Raw genomic sequence first — 22,747 nt, 5'->3', positions numbered from 1 at the left:
GCTAAACCTTATCTCACACCATATATAGAAATTAACTCCAAATGGAAGACGTAAGTGTAAAACCTAAACCTGTTTAAACCCTTAAAACAGGGATAAATCTTCATGATCTTGGATTTGACAATGGATTCTTAGATACCCTACCAAAAACACAATCAACAAAAGGAAAAAAGATAAATTGTATTTCATCAAAACTAAGAATTGGGAATGTTCCAGAAGAATACCGATGTGATGGTAGAAATCATTGGCATGCTTTAAGTAAAGGAGTAATGCAATCTGATTTATATTTTTAAAGGTTACACTGGCTAATGTGACAGAAATGGACTGTTACTATGCTATGTAAGGGAGAAGAGGTTAAGAGGGGTAGGGCTGATATCAAAAAGCACCTTTTCATCTGTTGTTCAAAAAAGTTATTTTTAAATGAATATAAAATATATTTAGTAAAGCAAATATGACATTAAGATATAAACTAACAAATGAAGGACTTCAAAATATACTAGTGTAATTTAAGTCATACCATTTAAACTCATATTATTTAATGCAGAAATAATAGACAAATCAATAGAACATAAAAGAGGGTCCAGAGACACCTAGATTTATATAGATTAGTTCATGATAAGGGTGTTACTTCAACAGATGAAGAAAGGATATACTTATTGGTAAATGGGTTGGGAACAGCTGGGCTGTCTCTAGAGGGAAAATAAAGCTGAATTTCATATACCAGAATCAACTATCACTCATTACTTCATTTTCTCATATTCACTTGAGGTTCTCTCAATTTTGTGGTTCCAAAAGTCAGGATTATAAAGTTTTGTTTCAAAATGCAAATAACTCTATTTAAGCACTATTTACATTTTTAGAGTATACACTCACACATTGTATACTTTGTTGTTTTTAACAAAATGGGCTTATGTTATAGCTGTTGTTTTATATTTTTTCTTCAATAGTATGTAATAATCCTCTCCCAATTTCTTCATGTATAGAGCTCCATCATCTTTCAAGGCTGTGTTGTATAGTCTGCCATTGTTCCAATATGATGTAATAAAATCATTCTCTAGTATTGTATATTCTAATGCCATAAACATAGAACACTTAGATTTTCATAGAACGAGGTCAAAAAAGGTGCAGAACAAGATGCACAGATTTGGATACAAATCTTTTGGGTTTCTCCCAATTAAATTTCGTGTAATCTGAATTTTTGTTTGGCTTTTAATAATTCACTTGATTACTTTAGACAAATTAAGGAAATTTGTAGGTTTTCCAAACTGATCTGAATAAGCTTTGTTTTGTTCCCATTTCTACAAAAACATTGGCCTAGTTTTAGCTTCAGATTATACATTCGTTAGATTTATTTGCTTGAGAGAAGACTAGATCCGGTCAGTTAATTTAAGAATGGCATCAAGAAAATGAAATTTAAACTACTAACTTGCTCTGGATGGGCTTTGTATAGCTTAGGGATATGCATCTTTATTTTCATCTATCCTCCTTGTACTCATTTATTAAGAAAACTAAAGTAGTACTATGCATATATTAATAGAGTAACCCCAGAAACTATTTGGTTAACATATGCCATTGATTTTTATGTCATATTTGTTATTCTTTTCATATTCCCTTCTTTCTTTCAAAAAAATAGGTCAATTTTTTTTTAATTCTTCCAACAAAGAAATTTTAAAGCATGTAAGAACATCTTTTTTCCTGAGAACGATGGCTTTGTGCTATTGAACGGAAATGTTGAGTAAAGAGAAAGATCTCCTTTGAGTAACCAAAATATATTCATCTACTTGTTGTGTGTCTTTGTTTTCTAGGCAGCGCAGTCAGTGCTGATTTCCTTATTTGAACTCAATACTCCAGAGTTCACAATGTTATTAGGAGCTTTACCAAAAACTTTTCAGGATGGTGCTACCAAGCTTCTTCATAATCACCTTCGAAACACTGGCAATGGAACCCAGGTATTTTTCAGTTATTTTCTTAGCTCTTTTATAATGTAATGGTTGGTTTAATAATAACTGCATTCTTTTACATGAAGTAAACTTTTGGCCCTAGTATATAATTTTCACATCTATATTGGGCAGCATTTCCTGAGCAGAATTAAATACTATCCTGGAAAGCATAAAGTCATTAGGCCTATCATGTTTATATTATAATTTGGTGTACATTAGGGCAATGGTGGCCAGAGTATGATGAACAAGAAAAGCAAAATGTGAGCAGAACTTGGATAAAGACATCAGCTTTATGAGACATTAGAATTAGGACACAGTCTTTAGATGAACCAGTTCTTATTTGAGGACTAGAAGGGATGACTTATTCCAGGGTTAACAAATAAGTCAAAAGAGGGTAGTACTTAAAAAGGTGTATTTACGTTTAATAATCATAGGCCTGTCGGTCCATAGGTGCTTGGATATACTGGATTTTGTTTTGAGGAAGTGAAGTTTGAGTAAATGAAATGTTACAATGTTATATTTCTATATCTATATACAGTGTTATATATCCATAGAACAAATGGTATAGAATTATTTATATAATATGCCTAAAGAATTAAGTTTTTAAAAGACAAGAGAGATAGTGGATAAAGAAGAAAATGTGCTCATGGCAGCCTTAAGGTAAAATCTGAGGGTCAAAAACAATCTGAGAACAATTTTTGGGGACCAAAGTCAGTTATTTTTTTAAAAGGAAGAAGGCTTGGTTTCATTCTATCTTAAGAGAGAGGCAAATTCGTAATATGACCAGATTTTTATTTCTTCGGTGTCTTTGTGAAAATCATTGTAAAGCAAATTCAAGGATGAATAAAATTTGAGCATTGGTAATGGTTAGGGGAATAAAGTTGACTCAGGACAGGAAATTAATTTAAAATTGTTAATTTGGGATGATATTGAATTTTTGAGGAAAAAGATATTAATAATATCTGCAAGCAGGAAGTAGGTGATGAGAACAAAAAAAGACTAAAGGGTTAGATTTCTGAATGGAGAGAAAGTTTTTCCGCACAGAAAACTGAGATAGGTACATGAATCTTTAAAATATTGATATATAAATATGACTTTCATATTGTTTAATTTCTTGATTATATGTCTTCCTTAAGTTAACAGCCTTTTAGTTGAACTTCCCTATCATATGTTAGCATTTATTTGACTCCCTCCAACAGAGTTCCATGGGGAGCCCTTTGACAAGACCAACACCACGTTCACCAGCCAATTGGTCCAGTCCTCTTACTTCTCCTACCAATACATCACAGAATACTTTATCTCCAAGGTAACAAGAGGGTAATTTTCCATCATGGTTTGTTATTGCAGATTCTCATTCTTAGAAAAACAATAATTCCAGTTGATTTCCACTTGACTTGAAAGGTGGTAGACACATAAAAACTAAACAGATTCAAAAAATTTAACGTTAAGTGAAAAGAAAACTTACTGATGCAGCTTTTATAAATTAATGTTTGTTACTTTGAATAGGATAGTTAAGTTTCTCAGATATGCTATACAAATCCAATAAATTGGAAATGTGTCTTTCATTTATACTACTTAGTTATAATGATGATTGTTTAGATCTAATAATGGAGAAAAAAGCTTCTAAACAAAAATGTAAAAAATGAGGAAGAAAAAATAGAGAAGGGATAAATATAAAATGGCATTGAGTATGCTTCTTAGGAAAAATTGTGACTGATATTGATCCTTAGTATAAATTATAAGACGTGTAATTTTCACACACTTGCGCAATTCAGGCATGAGCTATATTTCAAAGAAGTTCTTGACTCATTAATAAACTAATAGTTTTTCTTTTTCCTCATCCTTTTAAAAGATAGTAGCCTATATTTATAGTTATTAGCTAGATTTTTGTTTTTAGCCATATATATCATAGCATGCTTCATCATATTCATTGCAATCATAGGATACTTCAGCAGCATCTAAGGAAGAAAAAATATATTGCAAATTTATCATCTAGGCTATTTCTTCCATGTTATACATGTATAACAATTTTGATAGCTAAATTCCAGCCTCAGTTGAATTTTAGAATTTGATTATAGAATTCATGTCCAGTGTTATTTATGTTTTTAAAATGTAAAAAACATTCTTAGGTTTCAAGGGTCATAGTTTGCTGAGCCCTGATTAATTTGAACATTTTTAAAGGTAAAAAGACAAATAAGTTGTTATATTGTTGGAATCATTGTAAGTGCCCTTGATAGATGGATAAGGGAACATGTACCTTAATCATTTTTAGCTCTCTGGTTTTGTTTTGCTTTGGGGAACATACATTTTCTAATCCTGTCTTTATAAATGTCCTACATAATCTCTTGCAATGTATTTGTATTTTAAAACTGCACATAAATAAAAATTAGTTGTTTTCTTTTTGATAGTGCATTTGATTATGACACAGAAAATATGAACTCTGAAGATATTTATAGCTCTCTTAGAGGTGTCACTGAAGCAATTCAGAATTTCAGCTTCCGTAGTCAAGAAGATATGAATGAGCCATTGAAAAGGGATTCTAAAAAAGATGATGGTGATTCAGTAAGTAGTTGAATATTCTTACATTACAGACTTTTTCATTAAGACTTGTTTAGTTTGTTTGTTTTTTTAAACTTTGCTTTCTGTCACTTTGAAATTAATTTCCAAGGGATCCATCACACTCTACAGATATTTACTGAATATCTATTATGCACCAGGCACTGCTCTGGGTCTTAGATTTACAAGACAAAGTCTTTGTTCCTAAGTTCTTTATAGATTTTCAGAGCTGAGTACTATGGAGTTTTAGGTTAGAATATAAAGTGAATATTTTAAATTAAGTGGTCAGGGAGGCCTCTATCAGAAGGTGACATTTATATTGAGACCTAATAATGGAGAGGAAAATTCCTTAAAAGAAATAGCAAGTGCAAAGACATTTAGATGGGTACTAGGTTTGTCCAGTTGAGAACCATGGTGAAAGCCAGTATAGTTGGAGCATTATGAAAGCATTGGGGAGTGGAACATGGGCCAGATCACTTGGGTCTTGTAAGATGAAATAATGCATTTAGATTTTTTTTCCTAAGTGTAGTGATTTGCATCATCTGCTTGTATGACTCCAATTAAGAATATTATGACCTTTCTTTCTGACATTTGTGAATATTATTCAGCTTATACAAAGAATAGTTTTTGGTTTTTTTTTACTCTGTTTCTTGGACTTTGACAACTTAGGCTTTTCTCAAAACAAGCCATCCCACTATTTTCTAAGGAATCTGTGGTTTCTCGTTGTTTGCAAAATTGTAGAACATCGCAGTGCTTCAGCACATCTCTAAAGGGCTCCCTCCTCTGCCTTCCTGGCTTCTTTCCTGCTGTCATTTTCCTCACCATGCCTATCTGGAAGATGGGCCTAGTAAACTGGATGCTAAAAATTAGCGTACCATTCACATTTAAGGTTCCCTGTCCCAAACACTACAAGTGGTAGTAGTAACAGGTTAGTAAGAATCACTCCTTAATTAAGACATTTCTTCTCCCCTGCTCCCAGAGAATGCAGTGTGGGGAGCTCAAGTAGTGGATTTTGGCAGAAGTGAGTTTGAATCCTGGTTCATGGCAATTATTAGCTAGTCACATTATCGCTTCTAAACCTCAGTGTCTTCATTAGGAAAATAGGATATTACTGCATACTTTAGAAGTTATTATGAGTATGGTAAATCACATGACTCCATCCAGCCCAGACCTGAACTCTCCTGAGCTCCATATTCATCTTTTCCTCTAAAACTGCTCTTTCCTATCTAGCAAAACCCTCGGACAAGATTTGTTCTTGCTTCCTCTCTCTCTCGCATGTTCCATACTCAGTCTGCCAGGTTAGCTGTTGTCTCTACCTTTAGAGTATAGCCAAATTAAACCACTTCTCACTGCTGCCTTTCTGATTCTGGCCATCATCATCATCGTCAATTCCCTCACCTTATTATTAAAACAGGCACCTAGCTGGCCTCGATGTTGCCTTTGGCCTCTTGTTGTCTATTCTCATTCTTCTACTCAAAATTCAGTAGGAGGTCCTTGTCTCAAAGTAAAAGCCAAAATCTCCACAATAGATTTTTTTCCCTTGTTATTTCGCTGGCTTCCTCTACTGTTTTCTTACCTGTTTACTGTGCTCCAACCACACTGGCCTCTTTGCTGTTCCTTGAACCTACTGGGCATGCTCTTGCTTCATGACCTTTGTTTTGGATATTTCCTCTGCCTTAAAAAATTCTTCCAGATAGCCCCATGGTTAATTTCCTCACTTTCTTCAAATATTTGTTCAAATGGCTTCTCAGTAAATCCTACGCTGACCACCCTATTTAATCTGCAGCCTCATCACTCAGGATGCCTTTAATATTACACTGCCTCCCTTGCATTAATCTTCTTGTACTATGCCATATACTGTACTCATTCATTATGATTTTTTAGTGTCTCTGTCTCCTCTCCACCAGAGTGTAAACTCCATTAGGGTAGGCACCATTCCCTCTTTTGTTCACTGGTAATATCCCCAGTGCCAAGAATGATGCCTGGCATGTAATAGGTACACAGTAAATACCTGAAGAATATTTGTACAGCACCTAGCCAATGGCTTGACTCATAATTACTCGTAGTGACAGTGATGCTAATGGTGGTAATGATTTTGATACTAGTATTAGTATTGCTATTCTGATAAGTGTGTTAATGTGCACAAACTCCATCAGGCATCTTTCAGAAAGTCATACAGTCCTTTTAGGCATTTTTTTAAGCAGGTTTTCAAATTTGGTTTTCTTATACTTTGTTGACACACTGTCATTGTATAATGTATTACATTAATAATGGAATTTGGCTGTTTTTTATTTCTGTATTGCTAATACAAGTCATTTCGATATCTTTAACTGGCATAGAGAAGCTGTTTTTAATAACACTATATATATTGTTTGGTCAAGCCATTGGTAAGGTCAATGTAACAATCTCAGAGACAGCATTCTTTTATAGTTGTTATTTACTCACAATGGCCCTGGTTTCTTTACCTCTTTAAGCTTTGGCATTTTTAATGTAAGTTTTAACTGATCATGTTGATTTTCATTACATAATTTTTTTGAGCTGGTGATTGTTAACCTTTTTTTAAAATAGGCTTTCAAGCAGTGGGGAAACTTTTTTTTTTTTAATTTTGAATTGATACTTGATAATGAGTTAATTTGCTGTGCCTTCCCCTTCCTATTAATAGATGTGTGGTGGTCCTGGAATGTCTGACCCAAGAGCAGGAGGTGATGCTACTGACTCAAGCCAAACAGTCCTTGATAATAAAGCTTCATTGCTCCATTCCATGCCTGCCCACTCATCTCCACGCTCTCGAGATTATAATCCATATAACTATTCTGACAGCATCAGTCCCTTCAATAAGTCTGCCCTCAAGGAAGCCATGTTTGATGATGATGCCGACCAATTTCCTGATGGTATGTTCTCTGTCATACTGCTACTACCTGAGTTTTAGAGGACAAGTAATCAATGAAGCAAAATAAATATATGTTCTCTTTTATTGTAACCTAAAAAGTAAGGATCTTTGGAATAATAATGGTTTCTTCCATCTTCTAGGAGTTCATCTCTGGTAGTTTGGTAGATGTCTTCCCAAGAATGAGAAACAGAGTAATCATCCTAAGATCTCCCTCAAAATGAAGAAAACCTTAATGATCTCCCACTGAAATTAATGATAGCTTATAAATTTATTCCTAGACATCTAGCAGTCATTAATTTTTATATCAGAATGATAAAATCCTTTGAAGTAATACCCTTTCTTTACAATAGCCTTTTAAACGTGAAGTCATACCCAAACTCTTTAATAAGATATGTTCAAGGACCAAACATGGGAAAGCTATAATCTAGAATTTGGAGTCAGCTTAGGTCTAAACTTTAATACTTACAATGAGCTTAAGATTAAGCTCTACCATTACTAAGCTGCATTGCCTGGTAAATTGGTTGACCTTTCTGAGTCTCACTTGTCACCTCTAAAAGAAGATGCGGAATGTTGTGCTACCTGCCCTTCTGATCACAGTACGCAATATGGTTCAAAAAGATACATAAAAACTGATTTGAAAGGACAAAATACTACAAATGGTTTAGTTATTTTTAATAATAAGAGATAATATTTCCTCTACAAATGATATAATGTATGAATTTTTTTTAATCAAAGACTCAAATAATAGATGATAATACATAACTATATTCAGATAAACTCGAAAGTCTCCCCCTCACCACTGTCTTATGATTCTATACTTAGGTATTTCTGGTTTTTCTTTATTTCCCCAATGCTGCCATCAGTGAAGATATTTCTGCACAAATTTTTATGCACATATACATGTAATTAGTGCTAAAAGATTTCTAGAGGTAGAAGAGCTCGTCTAAGGGGTGTGTAAGTTAAGTTTTGAGAGTAACTAACCAATTACCAGCATAAAATCTTTGGCCAGTTTTAAGTAGTGCTGATTTCCTCACCAACATAGAATGTTTAAATATTTTTAATTTTTGTGACTCGGATGGGTATAAAATAGGTCATCCTAACAAAACATTTCTTTAATTATTAGGAAAATTGAGAGATTAGGTATCAGGAAATTTTTTAATTTTCATAATTTTGATAAATGGAAAATATTCTTTATTTGTATTTCTTTGATTACTAACAAAGTCGACAAATCACGTTTTTACCAACATGTCAAGAGACTTACTATATCTCAAATATCACACAGGCAGAATTATCACACTTACCAGACTGTCTAAATTACACCAGAATCTTTAAAATTGCCACAGTTATGCACTTCAGTGTGTTCTAATCTGTCACAAATAGTCAATACTTTTGCTGAGGTTGAGTTACAGTAGCAGCATAACAGAACAGAAAGGAATAAATTGGACCTACCTTGAAAGTGCCCTTTGAACCCTGTGTAGTACCAAAAGCCTGTTAATTGAGACTTAGCATTAGCAATTTTAAATTTTTTTAAATTTTTTATGCACAGAAGTCACAAACTGGCAGACCAAATTGGGACTACTGACATTTCTTGCCTTAGCTGATATGTGTGTGTGTGTGTGTGTGTGTGTGTGTGTGTGTGTGTGTGTGTGTGTAATTTTAAAATAATCAAAAGCTAGTAATAGTTGGGGGTATAATACAATGAACTTTTTTTTTTTTGAATCATGAGAAAATAAGTTACCAAACTGATACTTCATCACCATCACCCCAAGTACTTTAGAATGTACTTTCTATAAACAAAGACAATGTCCTACATCAGGAGTCCTCAGCCCCCAGGCCGTGGACTGCTATTGGTCCGTGGCCTATTAGAAACCAGGCTGCACAGCAGGAGGTGAGCAGCAGGTCAGCTAGCAAAGCTTCATCTATATTTGCAGGCGCTCCCCAGTGCTAGTATCACCCGCCTCAGCTCCACCTCAGATCACCAGACATTAGATCCTCATAGAAGCACCCGTCCCTGGTGCCAAAAGGTTGAGGACTGCTCCCAAATATAATCATCACAATCAGGAAATTATCATCGAATACATTAATAGGATTTAAACCCAATTAGAATTTCGTCAGTTGTCCCAATAATATGAGTTAGAGAATTCAGTTTGGAATCTCATACTGCATTTAATTATTGTGTCTCTGTGTTGCGTCTTTCCTAGGCTCTCATGACCACAGCACTTTTGAAGGTTAGAGACCAGTTATTTTGTAGCATTTCCCTCAATTTAGGTTTGTCTAATGTTCTCTCATGATTGGGTTCAGGATATGTACTTTTGGCATTAGTATCACAGAATAACACGTGATTCCACTTTGCCCCATGACTAATGATGTTAACTTTGATTGCTTAACTATAATGGTATTACTGGGCGCCTCTACTGGAAAGTTACTCTTTTTGTAATTAATAAGTGTTTTGTGGAGAGGTAGTTTAAAACTGTGTGAATATCCTCTTCCTCATTAAACTTAAAATTTATTTATAAAAATTTCATGTATGTATTTATAGCTGTACGGACTCATGGTTTCCTATTCAGTGGGTTATAGTTTTTAACATTATTTAGTTTAACGCTCACATTGCCCTTGATTTACCAGCAGGATCACACATTTAATCTAGCTTTTGTATCCTTTTGATATGTCCTCATTCTTGCACATGGCACAACAAAATGTTGCACTGTCCGTGCTTTAATCCTGGAATCAACCACTTATCCAAGGATCCATCCTTGGTTTCTTTCAGTAGAAAATGGTCTTTAAAGGCTGCAGTCTGGTCATTAGGTGTACTCACTACTAGTGGGATGTCACTACTCCCCTGACCTCACAGTGGCCAGAGCTAGGGAGTGTGTGTGAATAGATATTTTCATCTGTTTATTTCTATATCGCTCCAAAGCTATGTGTTTACACCAATAATTCCAATTCCAGTTTAGTACCATAAGATTCTAGTTTCTATCTAATTGATAACCCCCTTTTTCTGACAGAAACCTGGCCTCATTATCTTTAATATATTCATTTATCTGATCAATCCTCCTGTCTGCAACCAGTTTTCCGTCTCCACCACCACCTCCTCACTTGCACAGATGCAGTCCTCACCCTACTGGGTTTTGCCATTCCACATAAACACCCTGAGCCTTCTTAGGCTCTGGCACCCAGGGCCACGGATGTCCTTCTCATTTTGCTTAGAACCTGATAGGTCACATCTGGTCACCACTCCACACGGACACTCTTCTTATCCTGGCTGAGTTTTGAAACCTTATACTTTGCCTCTCTCACATGTGGAAATCCTTCTTACTCTGCTCTGTGATCTATGTCCCCAGGCTTGATCATTCGTAATTATGATGAATGAAAAAATATTTTCATTTTGTGAGGTTGAAGAATCATGTTTTCACTTACTTCTCTTGTTAGGAGACTTAATATAATACAAATGCCACAGAGACAAAATTAGGACAGCTTAGCAAGATCACTCCCTTACTTTCTAATTCTCTTCTTCTTTACTAAGGATCACATATTTTCTATTTGTTGAAGACATGTTTGGAAATTATGTTACTGAAACCTAAACTTGGTAGAATATTTTTGAACTTGAGAACAATTTTTCTTCAGAACATAATATTTGATTGAATTCTGAAACATAGGCAGCCTTTTTTCTATAGTAAACACTTCTTGAAGATGGATAATCCCTCAGTTACACCGAAGTAGTAGTTGTTCCAAGCTTCATATTGCAATTGTTTTCATTTATTGTCTATTTTTATTTTTAATTTTGAGGTGGGGAAACCTTGTATGACAGTATCCTTTTTTAAAAAAAAAATTATGAATCTCCATTGTTCTCCTCCCCCAGATATGCAAAATTTCTCCTCCTCTTTGTTTTTAAAACCTAAAACTTTCAGGAGATATTTTGTTCAAGTCCAAATTTCTGTAAAGGAAATCGTTTTAAAATTCTGAAACTAAGTGTGTCTCCCACTCATGTCTCTACACATTACAGATATACACATGTCTGATAAATTTATCAAAATTAACAAGTCAAAAAAAAACTAGTGGCCACATCTAATTATGATTTTTGTAATGTTTACAAGGGACTATAATATTCCAGAATACTACCTCTAGTAAAAATGATACTGTATTCAAGAGAGACTCATATCAGTTTACAAAGATGAAGGAAAATTCCATATTTTTTCAGCACTGCAACAAAAATATATCAGACTCGTAATTGTGCCAACATTTGTCATTGAGGACACAGGGAAAATATGTATTAGTTTATTGTATTCCAGGCCCAGGTCCTCACTATGACACTAGGAGGGGGCACTATTTTCCCATTTTACTGATATGAAAACTGAGCCTCCATAATAATTAAGAATGTGCTCCTATCACACAAAAGGTAAGAGACAGGTTTTGGTAAGACTCCAGAGCCTATGTTTTTTTCATATGACCACAATGCCTCTCTTGTGTCAGGAGAGGAAATGTAGTTGATTACACTGTACCTTAATTCATTTGGTACCTTAGGTTTATTTCATTTGTATAATATAAATCGTTCAGTTTTGTAACAAGTAACTTATTTGCTTGCTTTGGCAGAAGTTATTTTCCTAGCTGTTATCTGTCTATACCATTCTATGACATTTCTGATGATCTCCTAGCGTAATTACAAAGCCTGTATTCATGGAGAAAAGATCTAGGTTCCTTGGAAAATCATTTTCTTGTGAATTCCATTTATTCAACTGAAATAAAATAACTCTTATCAGGATGATCCTCTGACATCTGTGGAAGTCTGATAACATAACTTTTTTCCAGGAGTAGTTTTCACAGGGTTTATAGAGATATTTATCCTGCTACTTATTAAACTAGCAATATTGTTCTAATATTGGTCTGTATAAATGAAATTATTACAAGACAGTTTTTTCCTCCAAGTTAAGATCTTATCTGTGAACTTAAATTTCTCTTTTTTTCATAGTTTTGCTTTGCATTTTGCAGAAGTTCTCCTTGATCTTCCAAAACCTTAATTTGGTTCTCCTCGATGATCATTCTTTACAGATTACCTCAAGATTTTAAATTCAGTAATCACTTTTTGTACTCTCTGTATGAGTGTTTGGGGACCAGAGTTTCTTAGTGCTCTAATTGTAGTTCCATGAAAGTTGTCTTAACAGACTTCCTTTTAATAGTCAGTGAATGTTGTCATTACATTTTGGTTCAATTTTACTTCCTTAGTATCCGTTAGTTTGCTCTAGTAGAAGTCAGCTGTCCTAATAGTTGAAATTGATTTCCTTTCCTCAGGTTTCTGAATCCCCTTAAATGAAATATAATTTTCCTTTCCTTACTTGTAGTTTTGTGTTTCCTGAGACCTATATTGTCAGACCATTGGTATCTCTAGGTCAGAGGCTAACCAGCTGGCTGCATGAGGTCCACTAGCTTGTTTTTATGGACCAATAGTGAGCCATCTGGTAAACTGCAACCTCAAGGCATATTAGGGAAGAATGCTCTTTCCTCTTGAGCATTTCTTAAAGTAGGCAACAGCCCTCTCCCAAATTCCATATTCACAAGCCTTCTTTGGTCTGTTAGGATCAGTATATATAGCAGCCTTTTCCCACACAGGGCCAACGTGCTCATACCAAGTGGTTTCATGGAGAATACAGCTCCATGGTGTCTGTCAGCTGTCCTTCCTGGAGTCTCAGGAGAGGAAATGGCCCCAGATGTGCCTTCCAGGCTCAGGCACCACATTCTGTGGTTATTTTATTTCACAGGACTTAGGAAGGAAAAGAGTCAATGGCACAAGCTCAGGCCATTGCCTGACTAAGTTCTTCAGGGCCTGAATTTATCATGTATTTTATCATCAAAAGAATTTCAGAGGAACTCTTGGTATTTTATAATGTTCTAATGTAAACTTTTAGATTTAACTCTTTCTACAAAAATGATTCAAAAAACTATCTGATGACTTCTTGAAAAATAATAGTGAGTGTTCTTTAACATTCATAAAATTAAGTTCATAATTATACTTTTAAGAAAGAAAGCAAAAACAAATGAAAACTCCCTAATTACATTGGTCCAATAATGCTTGACTCTGAAAATTAAAGGGAAGTATATTAAGTATCTGCCTTTTCTATCAAACTAAATTTCAGGGTAATCAAAATGATTCTAGTTGATAAAGTTAGTCTCTACAGAAGAATTCTAGCCCATTTTTAACTCCTAATGAAATAATTGATTCAGCAACTATCAGTGAGTGAAACTATTAGTTAAAAGATTGATGGGGAACTTTACAGTGGTGGGATCAAGTTGTCACCACTCAAATCCCTTATTATTGGTATCACTAAACATGGAGTATTCAAATATGATGAACCTCCTGGCAGGACTCCATATAAATGCATATTGAAGTATGTAAGGATGAAATGCTATATTTGGGATTTGCTAGAAACGTTTCAGAAAATAAAGTGGGGAATGCGCAAAGACGAAGTAATAATGGTGAAATCTTGATTATTGTTAAATCTGGGTATTAGATATAAGGGGGTTCACTATACTATTGTGAATTTTTATCATAAAAAGTTTTAAACTAGCATTGCTGTTTGGGGGATAACCAATAGAAAAGAAAATTACTTTTTTTTTTTTTTTAACAACCAGCAGTGTCTGTATTTCATCTTATAAAGTTGTCATCCTCATACCTGTGAGACTTGACCAATAAAGTTATAGAATTAATATCATGTCTTTTTGACAGATCTTTCCCTAGATCATTCTGACCTGGTTGCTGAGTTGTTGAAAGAGCTGTCTAACCATAATGAACGTGTAGAAGAAAGAAAAATTGCCCTCTATGAACTTATGAAACTGACACAGGAAGAATCTTTCAGTGTTTGGGATGAGCACTTCAAAACAATATTACTTTTACTACTTGAAACCCTTGGAGATAAAGAGGTAAGTGATAGAGTATGTAAATAATTGCCAGTTTTCCCTGTCTTATATTGCCTGTCTTTTCCAGTTAATCAAGCACTACACAGATTTGGAAATTGGCAAAAAGAGTCTCTTCTGTTTTCTGCTTGAAATTTTCACTATAAAGTACTTCTTCTAAACCAAGTAGCTTTGAGCAATTTTGAACAGTTGACAATGGGAAGCAGTCTCCTACAAAAGTTGCTGATAGAACTTTTGTAGGAGATTGCTTGTTTTGTCTATTTGAATTAGTTCAGAAGTAAAACTTTCTTTTCAATAGACTGTAGTTCTCAATTTCTTACAGATTTAAGATGTGTGATGTTTCCAGCTAAAGATGTGGAAACTTAGTTATGTAATATACCACATACTTTATGCAGTTGTCAGTGATTCCCCTGACTCCTACCCCAATGTTAAGATGCTTAATTTATAGACATGGAAAATGTAAAATATTGTCTACTCAAATTATTAAAAATATTAAAATGTTTCTTCTTAGCCTACAATCAGGGCTTTGGCATTAAAGGTTTTAAGAGAAATCTTAAGACATCAACCAGCAAGATTTAAAAACTATGCAGAACTAACTGTCATGAAAACATTGGAAGCACACAAAGATCCTCATAAGGAGGTAAGTTACCTGACAGTCACATTCTTATTTTATTCTCAGTACTTCTGATATCACAGTGTCCCCCCTTATCCCGGGATTGGTGTCCCAAGACCCCCAGTTGATGCTTGAAACTGTGGATAGAATCGAACTCTATATGTATTGTTTTTTTCTATACATACATACCTATGATAAAGTTTAATTTATAAATTAGGCCCAATAAGAGATTAACAACAATGGCCAATAATAAAATAGAGCAGTTATAACAATATACTGTAATAAAAGTTATGTGGATGCAGTTGTTCTCTCTTTCTAAAAATATTTTGTTCTATACTCACCTTTTCGCTAAAGGGAAGCACTTTACGGCTTCTCCTCGGCATATCTGAATTGCCAGCATCACTACTCTTGTGCAACAAAAAAAGATAAATCAGACTTCATCAGAATTAAAAACTTTTGTGCTTCAGAGAACACTATCAAAAAAATGAAAAAACACCCCACAGAGTAGAAAATTTTTACAAATCATGTCTGATAAGGGACTAACACCATAAAACATAAAAAACTTTTATAACTCAATAACAAAAAGACAATCCAATTAAAAAATGGATAAAAGATCTGAGTATACATTCCTACAAAGAAGATATACAAATGGCCATGTAAGCACATGAAAAGAGATGCTCAACATCATTAATCGTTAGGAAAATGCATCTAAAACCACAGTAAGATACCAGTTCACTAGGAAAAAAGAAGAGTTGCTGAGGATCAAATATATGAGATTTGACTTTGGGTGGTGAATACACAATGCAGTATACATGTGACATATTACTGCATTGTATATTTGAAACCTATATAATTTTATTAGCCCCTGTCACCCCAGTATATTTAAGTTTTTCAAAAATCCAGAAAAAGTTTTGGTGAGGATATGAAGAAATTGAAACCTCTGGGTATTTCACTTTTCAAAAGATAGGACTGTGAACCTTATAGGAGAGTGAGTCATAACTTTTAAATCTACCTAGATTTTTAATCAGTTTTTTTTTTCCAGCTGCTGTTTAGTAGTGATACATCTATAGCATCTCATCGAAGGTCTAAAAAACTATCTAATATTTGTGAGTTAGTTACCCACCTTCTAACCTCAATAAACCTTGTAGCATCCCTATTTTTACAGAAGATAAAATTGACATTCTTAAGGTGCTTTGACTGAAATTAGCCCTGGGTCTGACTTGCAATGTATTTTCCACTGTGCCTTTCTAAGTACCTCTCACAGATTGAGATCATAAGGGTGACACTACCAAAGTAGCATCAAAGGCAATAATTTTTACATGTTTTCAAGACCATCTTTAGAGATTACAGATTCTAACAAGAAGATAGACAGCCATTTCTTCTCTTCATTGCAAAGCTAGTGTTTTACCTTCCTCAAGCCCAATACAGAAGGGGAGAAAATCATTAATGAACAGAAGGGGGAATAGCATATTAATTTGATAACATATTAATGAAATGTTTTATTTTGCAATAATGTGATAAAAAGAGCACAAACCCTCTTAGAATTATGGACACTCATAATGAGCAGAGTCTCAGTGTAGCTGATGCAGAGGACTCCACTTTATAGTCTAGATAAATAGAGCCTCCACTTCTCAGCACAACTAGACTACGATATGATTTAAAAGTTGCTTTAGCTAACATTAAAAGAACCCCCAAAAAAAGAATGATGTAACGAAGCCCCATGAATGCATCTTTTATCTTCAGCAGTTACTGACATTTTGCCAACCCTGTTTTATCTGTACCCTTATGTTTATTTACTATGGTATTTTCAAAGCAAATTCCAGATATTATGTCCTATAATCTATTTCATGAAGTTTGTATTTTCGAGACACAGCATAACATTTTTAAAAATTGCTTTCCAGCTTAACATCCTCTTTGTTTTAGGTGGTGAGATCAGCCGAGGAAGCTGCGTCAGTGTTGGCCACATCAATCAGTCCAGAACAGTGCATCAAAGTGCTCTGTCCTATCATCCAAACTGCAGATTACCCAATTAATCTTGCTGCAATCAAAATGCAAACAAAAGTGATAGAGAGAGTGTCCAAGGAAACTCTTAACCTGCTTTTGCCAGAGATTATGCCAGGCCTAATACAGGTAAGCATCAAAGCTTGGAAGAATAAACTGTGATAGATTTGGGATTCAGTTATTTTAGTCAACACTAATGGTATGACCAAGCCTGCCTGCTGTCTTGGATATTCAAAGCAAAAACTTTACAGAACTAACTGTCTGTATGTGGTAAAATGTACATAATATAAAATTTACCATTTAGTCATTTTTAAGTGTGCAATTTGGTGGCTTTAAATAACATTCATAATGTTATACAACCATCACCACTATCCATTTCCAGAGCTTTTTCATCATTCCAAACAGAAACTCTGTACCCACTAATTAATAATTCCCGAATCCCTGTCCTGCCAGTCCCTGGTAACCCCTTTCTACTCTCTGTCTCTGCCCTACTTTCTAGATTTTTCATATGAATGGAATCATATAGCATTTGTTCTTTCATGGCTGGCTTATTTCACTTAGCATAATTTTTTAGGATTCATGCATGTTGTAACATGTATTAGGATTTCATTCCTTTTTGTGGCTAAATAATATTCCATTTACATTATGATTCCTAGGTATTGCCAGATTTCTCTAAAAATGTTCTACTAATTTACAGTCATTGATGTGTGGTTTTTCCTATGCATACAAACCCATCCACATAAACATTTCAACAAAAATGGGATCATGCTTTGTAACATGCTTTGCTTAACTTAATTATAGGTAGTCAACTTTTTCCACTCAATAAATATTCTATAATGTAACTATAATGGCTGACTGATGTTACATAGTGTATATATTAAGACCCCTAGTGTATATATTAAAAGAATTAGTCATTTCTTTGTGCATCTATAGTATTATTACCTTTGTGAGTAGGCCTTAATATCACCCACTAAATTATGAGGTCCTTGAAGATAAGATCCAAATATCTTTCTTTCTTGTCTATGCTTTAGTACTAAGAACAGAATATATATAAATTTATATGTCATACATTTAATGAGTCCTGAGTAAATATTTGCTGATAAATAGTTTTGAGTAATGATAGGGATAGATAGAACAGGGATTAAGTTTAATTCAGCCTGGATTATAGGCAAACCTTGACTACCAGGCCAAGGAATAGAGGTTTTATTTCATAGTGAAGAACTTTTGAATTCCCTAAAGCTGAGTGCCGCAGGGGGCTTAGCTGGAGACATTTTGCAGGGAGAGCTTTCCAGGCTAAATAAGAACCTGATAAGGAAGGCTGACATTGGAGTGGAGGTGCCAAAGGGGAGATGGAAAGAGAAAGGCATATCTCTGCCCGAAAAGATTGAAAAGGTAATAATCGATCAGTTCAGCTTTCTCTCCCCGGTACCCTTGAGGTGCATCTTCGAGTTGCACCTTCTGTCTCTGTTGGAACGGTACTTTTCTCAGATCCCCCAAGAGTGCTAACAAGACTTTTCTCCCTAGGGTTATGATAATTCAGAAAGCAGTGTTCGGAAAGCTTGTGTCTTCTGCCTGGTGGCTGTTCATGCGGTAATTGGTGATGAACTAAAACCACATCTCAGTCAGCTCACTGGCAGTAAAGTAAGTAGCGCTGCTTTGTCTAAGGATGGCGGCCATGGTACATTCTTCAAAATTCAGTTCTTTGTGTGTGTTAAAGGGTAAATTTGTATTCAGCTTTTAGTAATTCAGGCTTTGAGCATCCAGCTTATTCCTCCTACTGTTTGCATTTTAGCTATTTCTGTTTTCACATTTGTCACCCAGGTGAAGTCAGAAGTTTGGTAGATTGCTGTGAAAGAAATGCCTATAGTTTGTCGTTATTTGTAATAGCTGATTTACTTCTTTGCCACTCCCACAACCAAATTCTTATTCTCAAGGACAATTTAATTAAAAATAAATAGGGTTATATGTCCATGGATAACTTTATATTTCCCTAAATATAGAACACTTGAATATATTTAAAATTTTCCCATATGAACTATGATAAATATTTATTTTTCTTCTTATGATCCAGATAAATATACAACTTTGATTTGGTATATTAAAATAAATGTTCCAATTATTAAGACTTACATAATAAAATAAGTCTTACTTTTCTCATTTCTTTGATACTGTCAAAATTTTGAAATGAGTTCTAGGGAATAAAGATAACTATGATTGTCAAATTATGGCTTATGAACCAGTTAACAGGGGACACACCTTCATTTAAAGCGTTTCCCAAAATCCTTAAACTTGTCAGTACTCTGATCATATTTATTTTTAAAATGTCAACAAGGCAGAAAAAATACATATAAAGGAGAATAAGCTCAGGTATATACTTTACTTTAAATATCTGTATTAGTTATAGATTAAATCAGTGGTTCTTAACCCTTTCTAGGTTGTAGTTCACTTCAAGATTTAGGTAAAATCTCATTCGAAGAAAAATAAGTACATTCAGGAAATTTTGCACATAATATCAGAGGATTCAGTGAGCCTCTGAATCCCATGGACACTGGGTTAAAAATCCTTGGATCAAAGAGGTAACGTTTTAAAAAAGCAAACTTTCAACAACAAAGTGGTTTTCAAACATTTTTGATAAGCTTAAGTTAGGCCTGATAAATCAGAGTTGTCTGTAGAAAAATTAAAATTCAGTACTTTATCGGAATACTAGGCAACTGGTATTGTCTTCATACTGCATATGAAGACAATAGCGAGGTGGAGAAAAAAATATTTGGAAATGACATTAGATGAAAAAAGTGGAACACAGAATTATATATGCATTGACTATAAACTTTATAAAAATATCTCATACAGTAAAAACCACAAAATGACAACAGAAATCAAAAACATTTTTGTTAGGGAGGACAGTGGCATAGTAGTCTTAAGATCTTGGGTTTTGGAACCCAAGTGCCTAATTTCCTCTTCTGGCCCACTTCTTACCTACCCCTGTGACCTTAGGCCGTGACTTACACATTCTGTATCTCAATGTCCTCATCTATAAAATGTTGTGAAGATAGAAAGATTACTATAAAGCATTTAGTATATTGTATAGCCCATAGTGCTCAAATGTTTGTCATTGTCTTAATGATGACATACTTTTCTAAATTTACTTGAAGTTTTATATGTTATCACTACATTTTTTGAAAAGGCCTTCTAAAATAGTCATGAACAAACTGAAACTTAAAAAAAAAAAATTCGTAATTCTTAATTATCAACATTAACTTGGGCATTATAACAACTCCTAAGTCTAAAACCTATCTTTCAGAGCATATATATATATAAATTTTTTAATGAACATCATACTGTAATTTAGAGAAGCTTGCTCCAATGACTCGTTTGGCTTGAATCTGCAGATGAAGCTACTGAATCTTTACATCAGACGTGCACAAACAGGTTCTGGAGGAGCTGATCCCACTACTGATGTTTCTGGACAAAGTTAGTGAAGCCGATCGAAGTGAACCAGGTCTCTAAAAGAAAAGACAGACAGACCACCCTCATCAATGAAAGGAAATTTTCAGATACATCTTTTGGAACTTACCATTGTTTCCCAGTTTTAGTTTTTTGTTTTGTTTTGTATTTTCTGTAACAGAGGGCTATCCTCAGTCTGCATGTAACTTTGATGATAGTTATTCCAAATTCAAGAAGAAGCAGTATTAACAACAGTTGATCAATATAAAGTAATTTTTAATCTAACTCATCATTTCACATGTTTGTACTTCTTTGTCTTCCCATTAACCTTTGCCAGTGTTACGATTGTATAAATTTTTTTTTTTAATGCTGGTTAAACAGGAATGCTTAAAGCTTTAAAAGTTTAACAGTCTAAAACATTTTTGCCTTTATTCAAATGCAGAGTAATATTTTTATTGCTACTTTGAGTTTTGTTCTCTATCATGTCCTATGCTAGAAATAATTGAAATGACGTGAAACAAAGCAGGACTAATTTGAACTACAGCTGGACTCTGTTGGTGTGATGGTGATACATGTCATTGGTTGCAACTTCTTTGATGTGATCTATAGTTTAAAACCTCAAAGGAAAATGTTACAGAATCAGCCAGTTTTGTAAAACTGATATTGTTTATTGGTTACTGATCTTGTCATCTTTATTTAAAACCATGTCCCCTCTATGATCCCTTAAGAAAAGCTGCACCAAATCATCTGCCTGTTTTTTCTTGATACTTATTAAAATAGAAGGTTTCATTGCAGGGTTTTTTGGTTTGTTTATCTTTGTTGTGAATGATGCTTTTTTGTATTTATTAATATCAAATTCACTTATGAATAAACTTGATAATGGAAACAGACAAAAAAAAAATCAAGTGCATGTGTGTCCTTGACGGTCTTCTGTTTCTCATTTATTAAACATACTAATTATTGAGACATGGGAGTTGACCAGCACCTTTTCTTTAAATGGTGGAACCTGGTTTCCTTTTACCATGAAATTGTCTTACTTGAAAACATTGATCCTGATGAGAGAGAAGATGGTGCCAAGGCTGTCATCTTGTATAATGGGCTCGAATTCTCTACCTCTTCAGGGCTAATACTTTTAACTGAGCTGCTGCCTATATAGTGTCTTTAGGGGAACTACTTAAAGGGTGATTTTCTGTTATTTTTTTAAATCACCTTTTGCTACATCTATTCTTTTCATGTGCAGCCAACTTTCAAAAATTACCAGTTTTGGTGAAGGGCAAATTGATAATTTGGAACCAGGATACTAATGATTTCTCATCTTGACTTTTTAAAAATCCTAACATAAAGTGAATTTGACTGGAAAAGCAAATAGCTATTAGGGAAGCAATTTGCCATTGTTACAGAAACACCTGTACTTTGTTTGTTTAATTGAAAAAAAATGTAGAAATGTATGTAAAGAATTTAAGACAAGAGTACTGAATGGATGATTTGTCAGGCTTTTACCTTTGTTTCTGTTCTAGCAGCAGGAAAAGTTTCTCTATATCTCCTCCCCTTTACCTGTAACAATTTTGTTTTCTACTGTTAATTACATTGTGTATTTATAGTTCTATGCTTACTGTTGTGCATATACTGGCAATAAAACTGTACATAACATTACTTGAAAAAATTAACGATGTATATCAGTTGTTTTTCTGTCTCCTTGTGTGACAAGTCACTTATTTCATAACTAAGTTTTTAAAAATCTTTAGCAGGTCCTGTATCAATGGTAGTCTCATGAACTTTATAAGTACATCTGAGGAGAAAAGATCAAAAATAGCAACCACAATCAAATGTCTATTGCTATCTATGCATGTGTATATTATAGTTTAGCTTTAAAGCTAAAAGGCATTTTAAACATTCAACTTTTCTCAGTAATGTTTTATGTTCCATGAGCTTTACCATATTTTATAATCATTTTTATTGTAAATATTGATTTAATCTTGACTTCTTCAAGGTCCAAAAGTGCTTTAACTACTTTTGACAACTGAATAAGTGACTTAAGCTGAATAATAATTCTACTTGAAAAGTTAAATCAAGCACCTGGCATCTAAAGGCAGGCACTCAGAAATGAACTGAGTAACAGAAAGTATGTTTTAATGTGACTAAGTGAAAGCTAATACATAAAGACATGAAAAAAATGATGTTTAAAATTCTATAATTTTCATTGATAAGACTTCAAGAAAGTTATTGCCTATTCAGATTGCTATATACAACATGCCCTTAATTTGTTAATTTCTGAAACATATTTAATATCAGCTCTTAAAGAATGGTGATAAAGAGCTGCTGGTGATATTTGGTTCCCCTGTGTTTCTCCCCTAAGTTAATTATCAGTGTCATTCATTTTTCTGCACTGCTCAGAACTCA

The 22,747-nt window shown here is 34.1% G+C and overlaps 1 protein-coding gene across 46 annotated transcripts in view; it reads left to right on the top strand.

Moving 5' to 3' along the window:
- Nucleotides 1-22,014, top strand: part of CLASP2 (cytoplasmic linker associated protein 2) — a 144,654-nt gene extending 122,640 nt beyond the window's left edge. For all 46 annotated transcript variants that reach the window (XM_036219968.1, XM_016158779.2, XM_036219967.1 and 43 more), the window contains 9 exons: nucleotides 1,803-1,946; nucleotides 3,137-3,243; nucleotides 4,346-4,499; nucleotides 7,156-7,384; nucleotides 14,102-14,295; nucleotides 14,801-14,929; nucleotides 16,826-17,032; nucleotides 18,428-18,544; nucleotides 20,293-22,014. In XM_036219968.1, coding sequence (XP_036075861.1) covers nucleotides 1,803-1,946; nucleotides 3,137-3,243; nucleotides 4,346-4,499; nucleotides 7,156-7,384; nucleotides 14,102-14,295; nucleotides 14,801-14,929; nucleotides 16,826-17,032; nucleotides 18,428-18,544; nucleotides 20,293-20,379 — 1,368 coding nt within the window. In that variant the 3' untranslated portion in view covers nucleotides 20,380-22,014. The remainder of the gene's footprint in view (nucleotides 1-1,802; nucleotides 1,947-3,136; nucleotides 3,244-4,345; nucleotides 4,500-7,155; nucleotides 7,385-14,101; nucleotides 14,296-14,800; nucleotides 14,930-16,825; nucleotides 17,033-18,427; nucleotides 18,545-20,292) is intronic.
- Nucleotides 22,015-22,747: the final 733 nt, after the last annotated feature.

This window comes from Rousettus aegyptiacus, unplaced genomic scaffold (assembly GCF_014176215.1).
Source record: "Rousettus aegyptiacus isolate mRouAeg1 unplaced genomic scaffold, mRouAeg1.p scaffold_m13_p_4, whole genome shotgun sequence".
Classification (NCBI taxonomy): Eukaryota; Metazoa; Chordata; class Mammalia; order Chiroptera; family Pteropodidae; genus Rousettus; species Rousettus aegyptiacus.
This window is presented reverse-complemented; position numbering and strand designations above follow the sequence as displayed.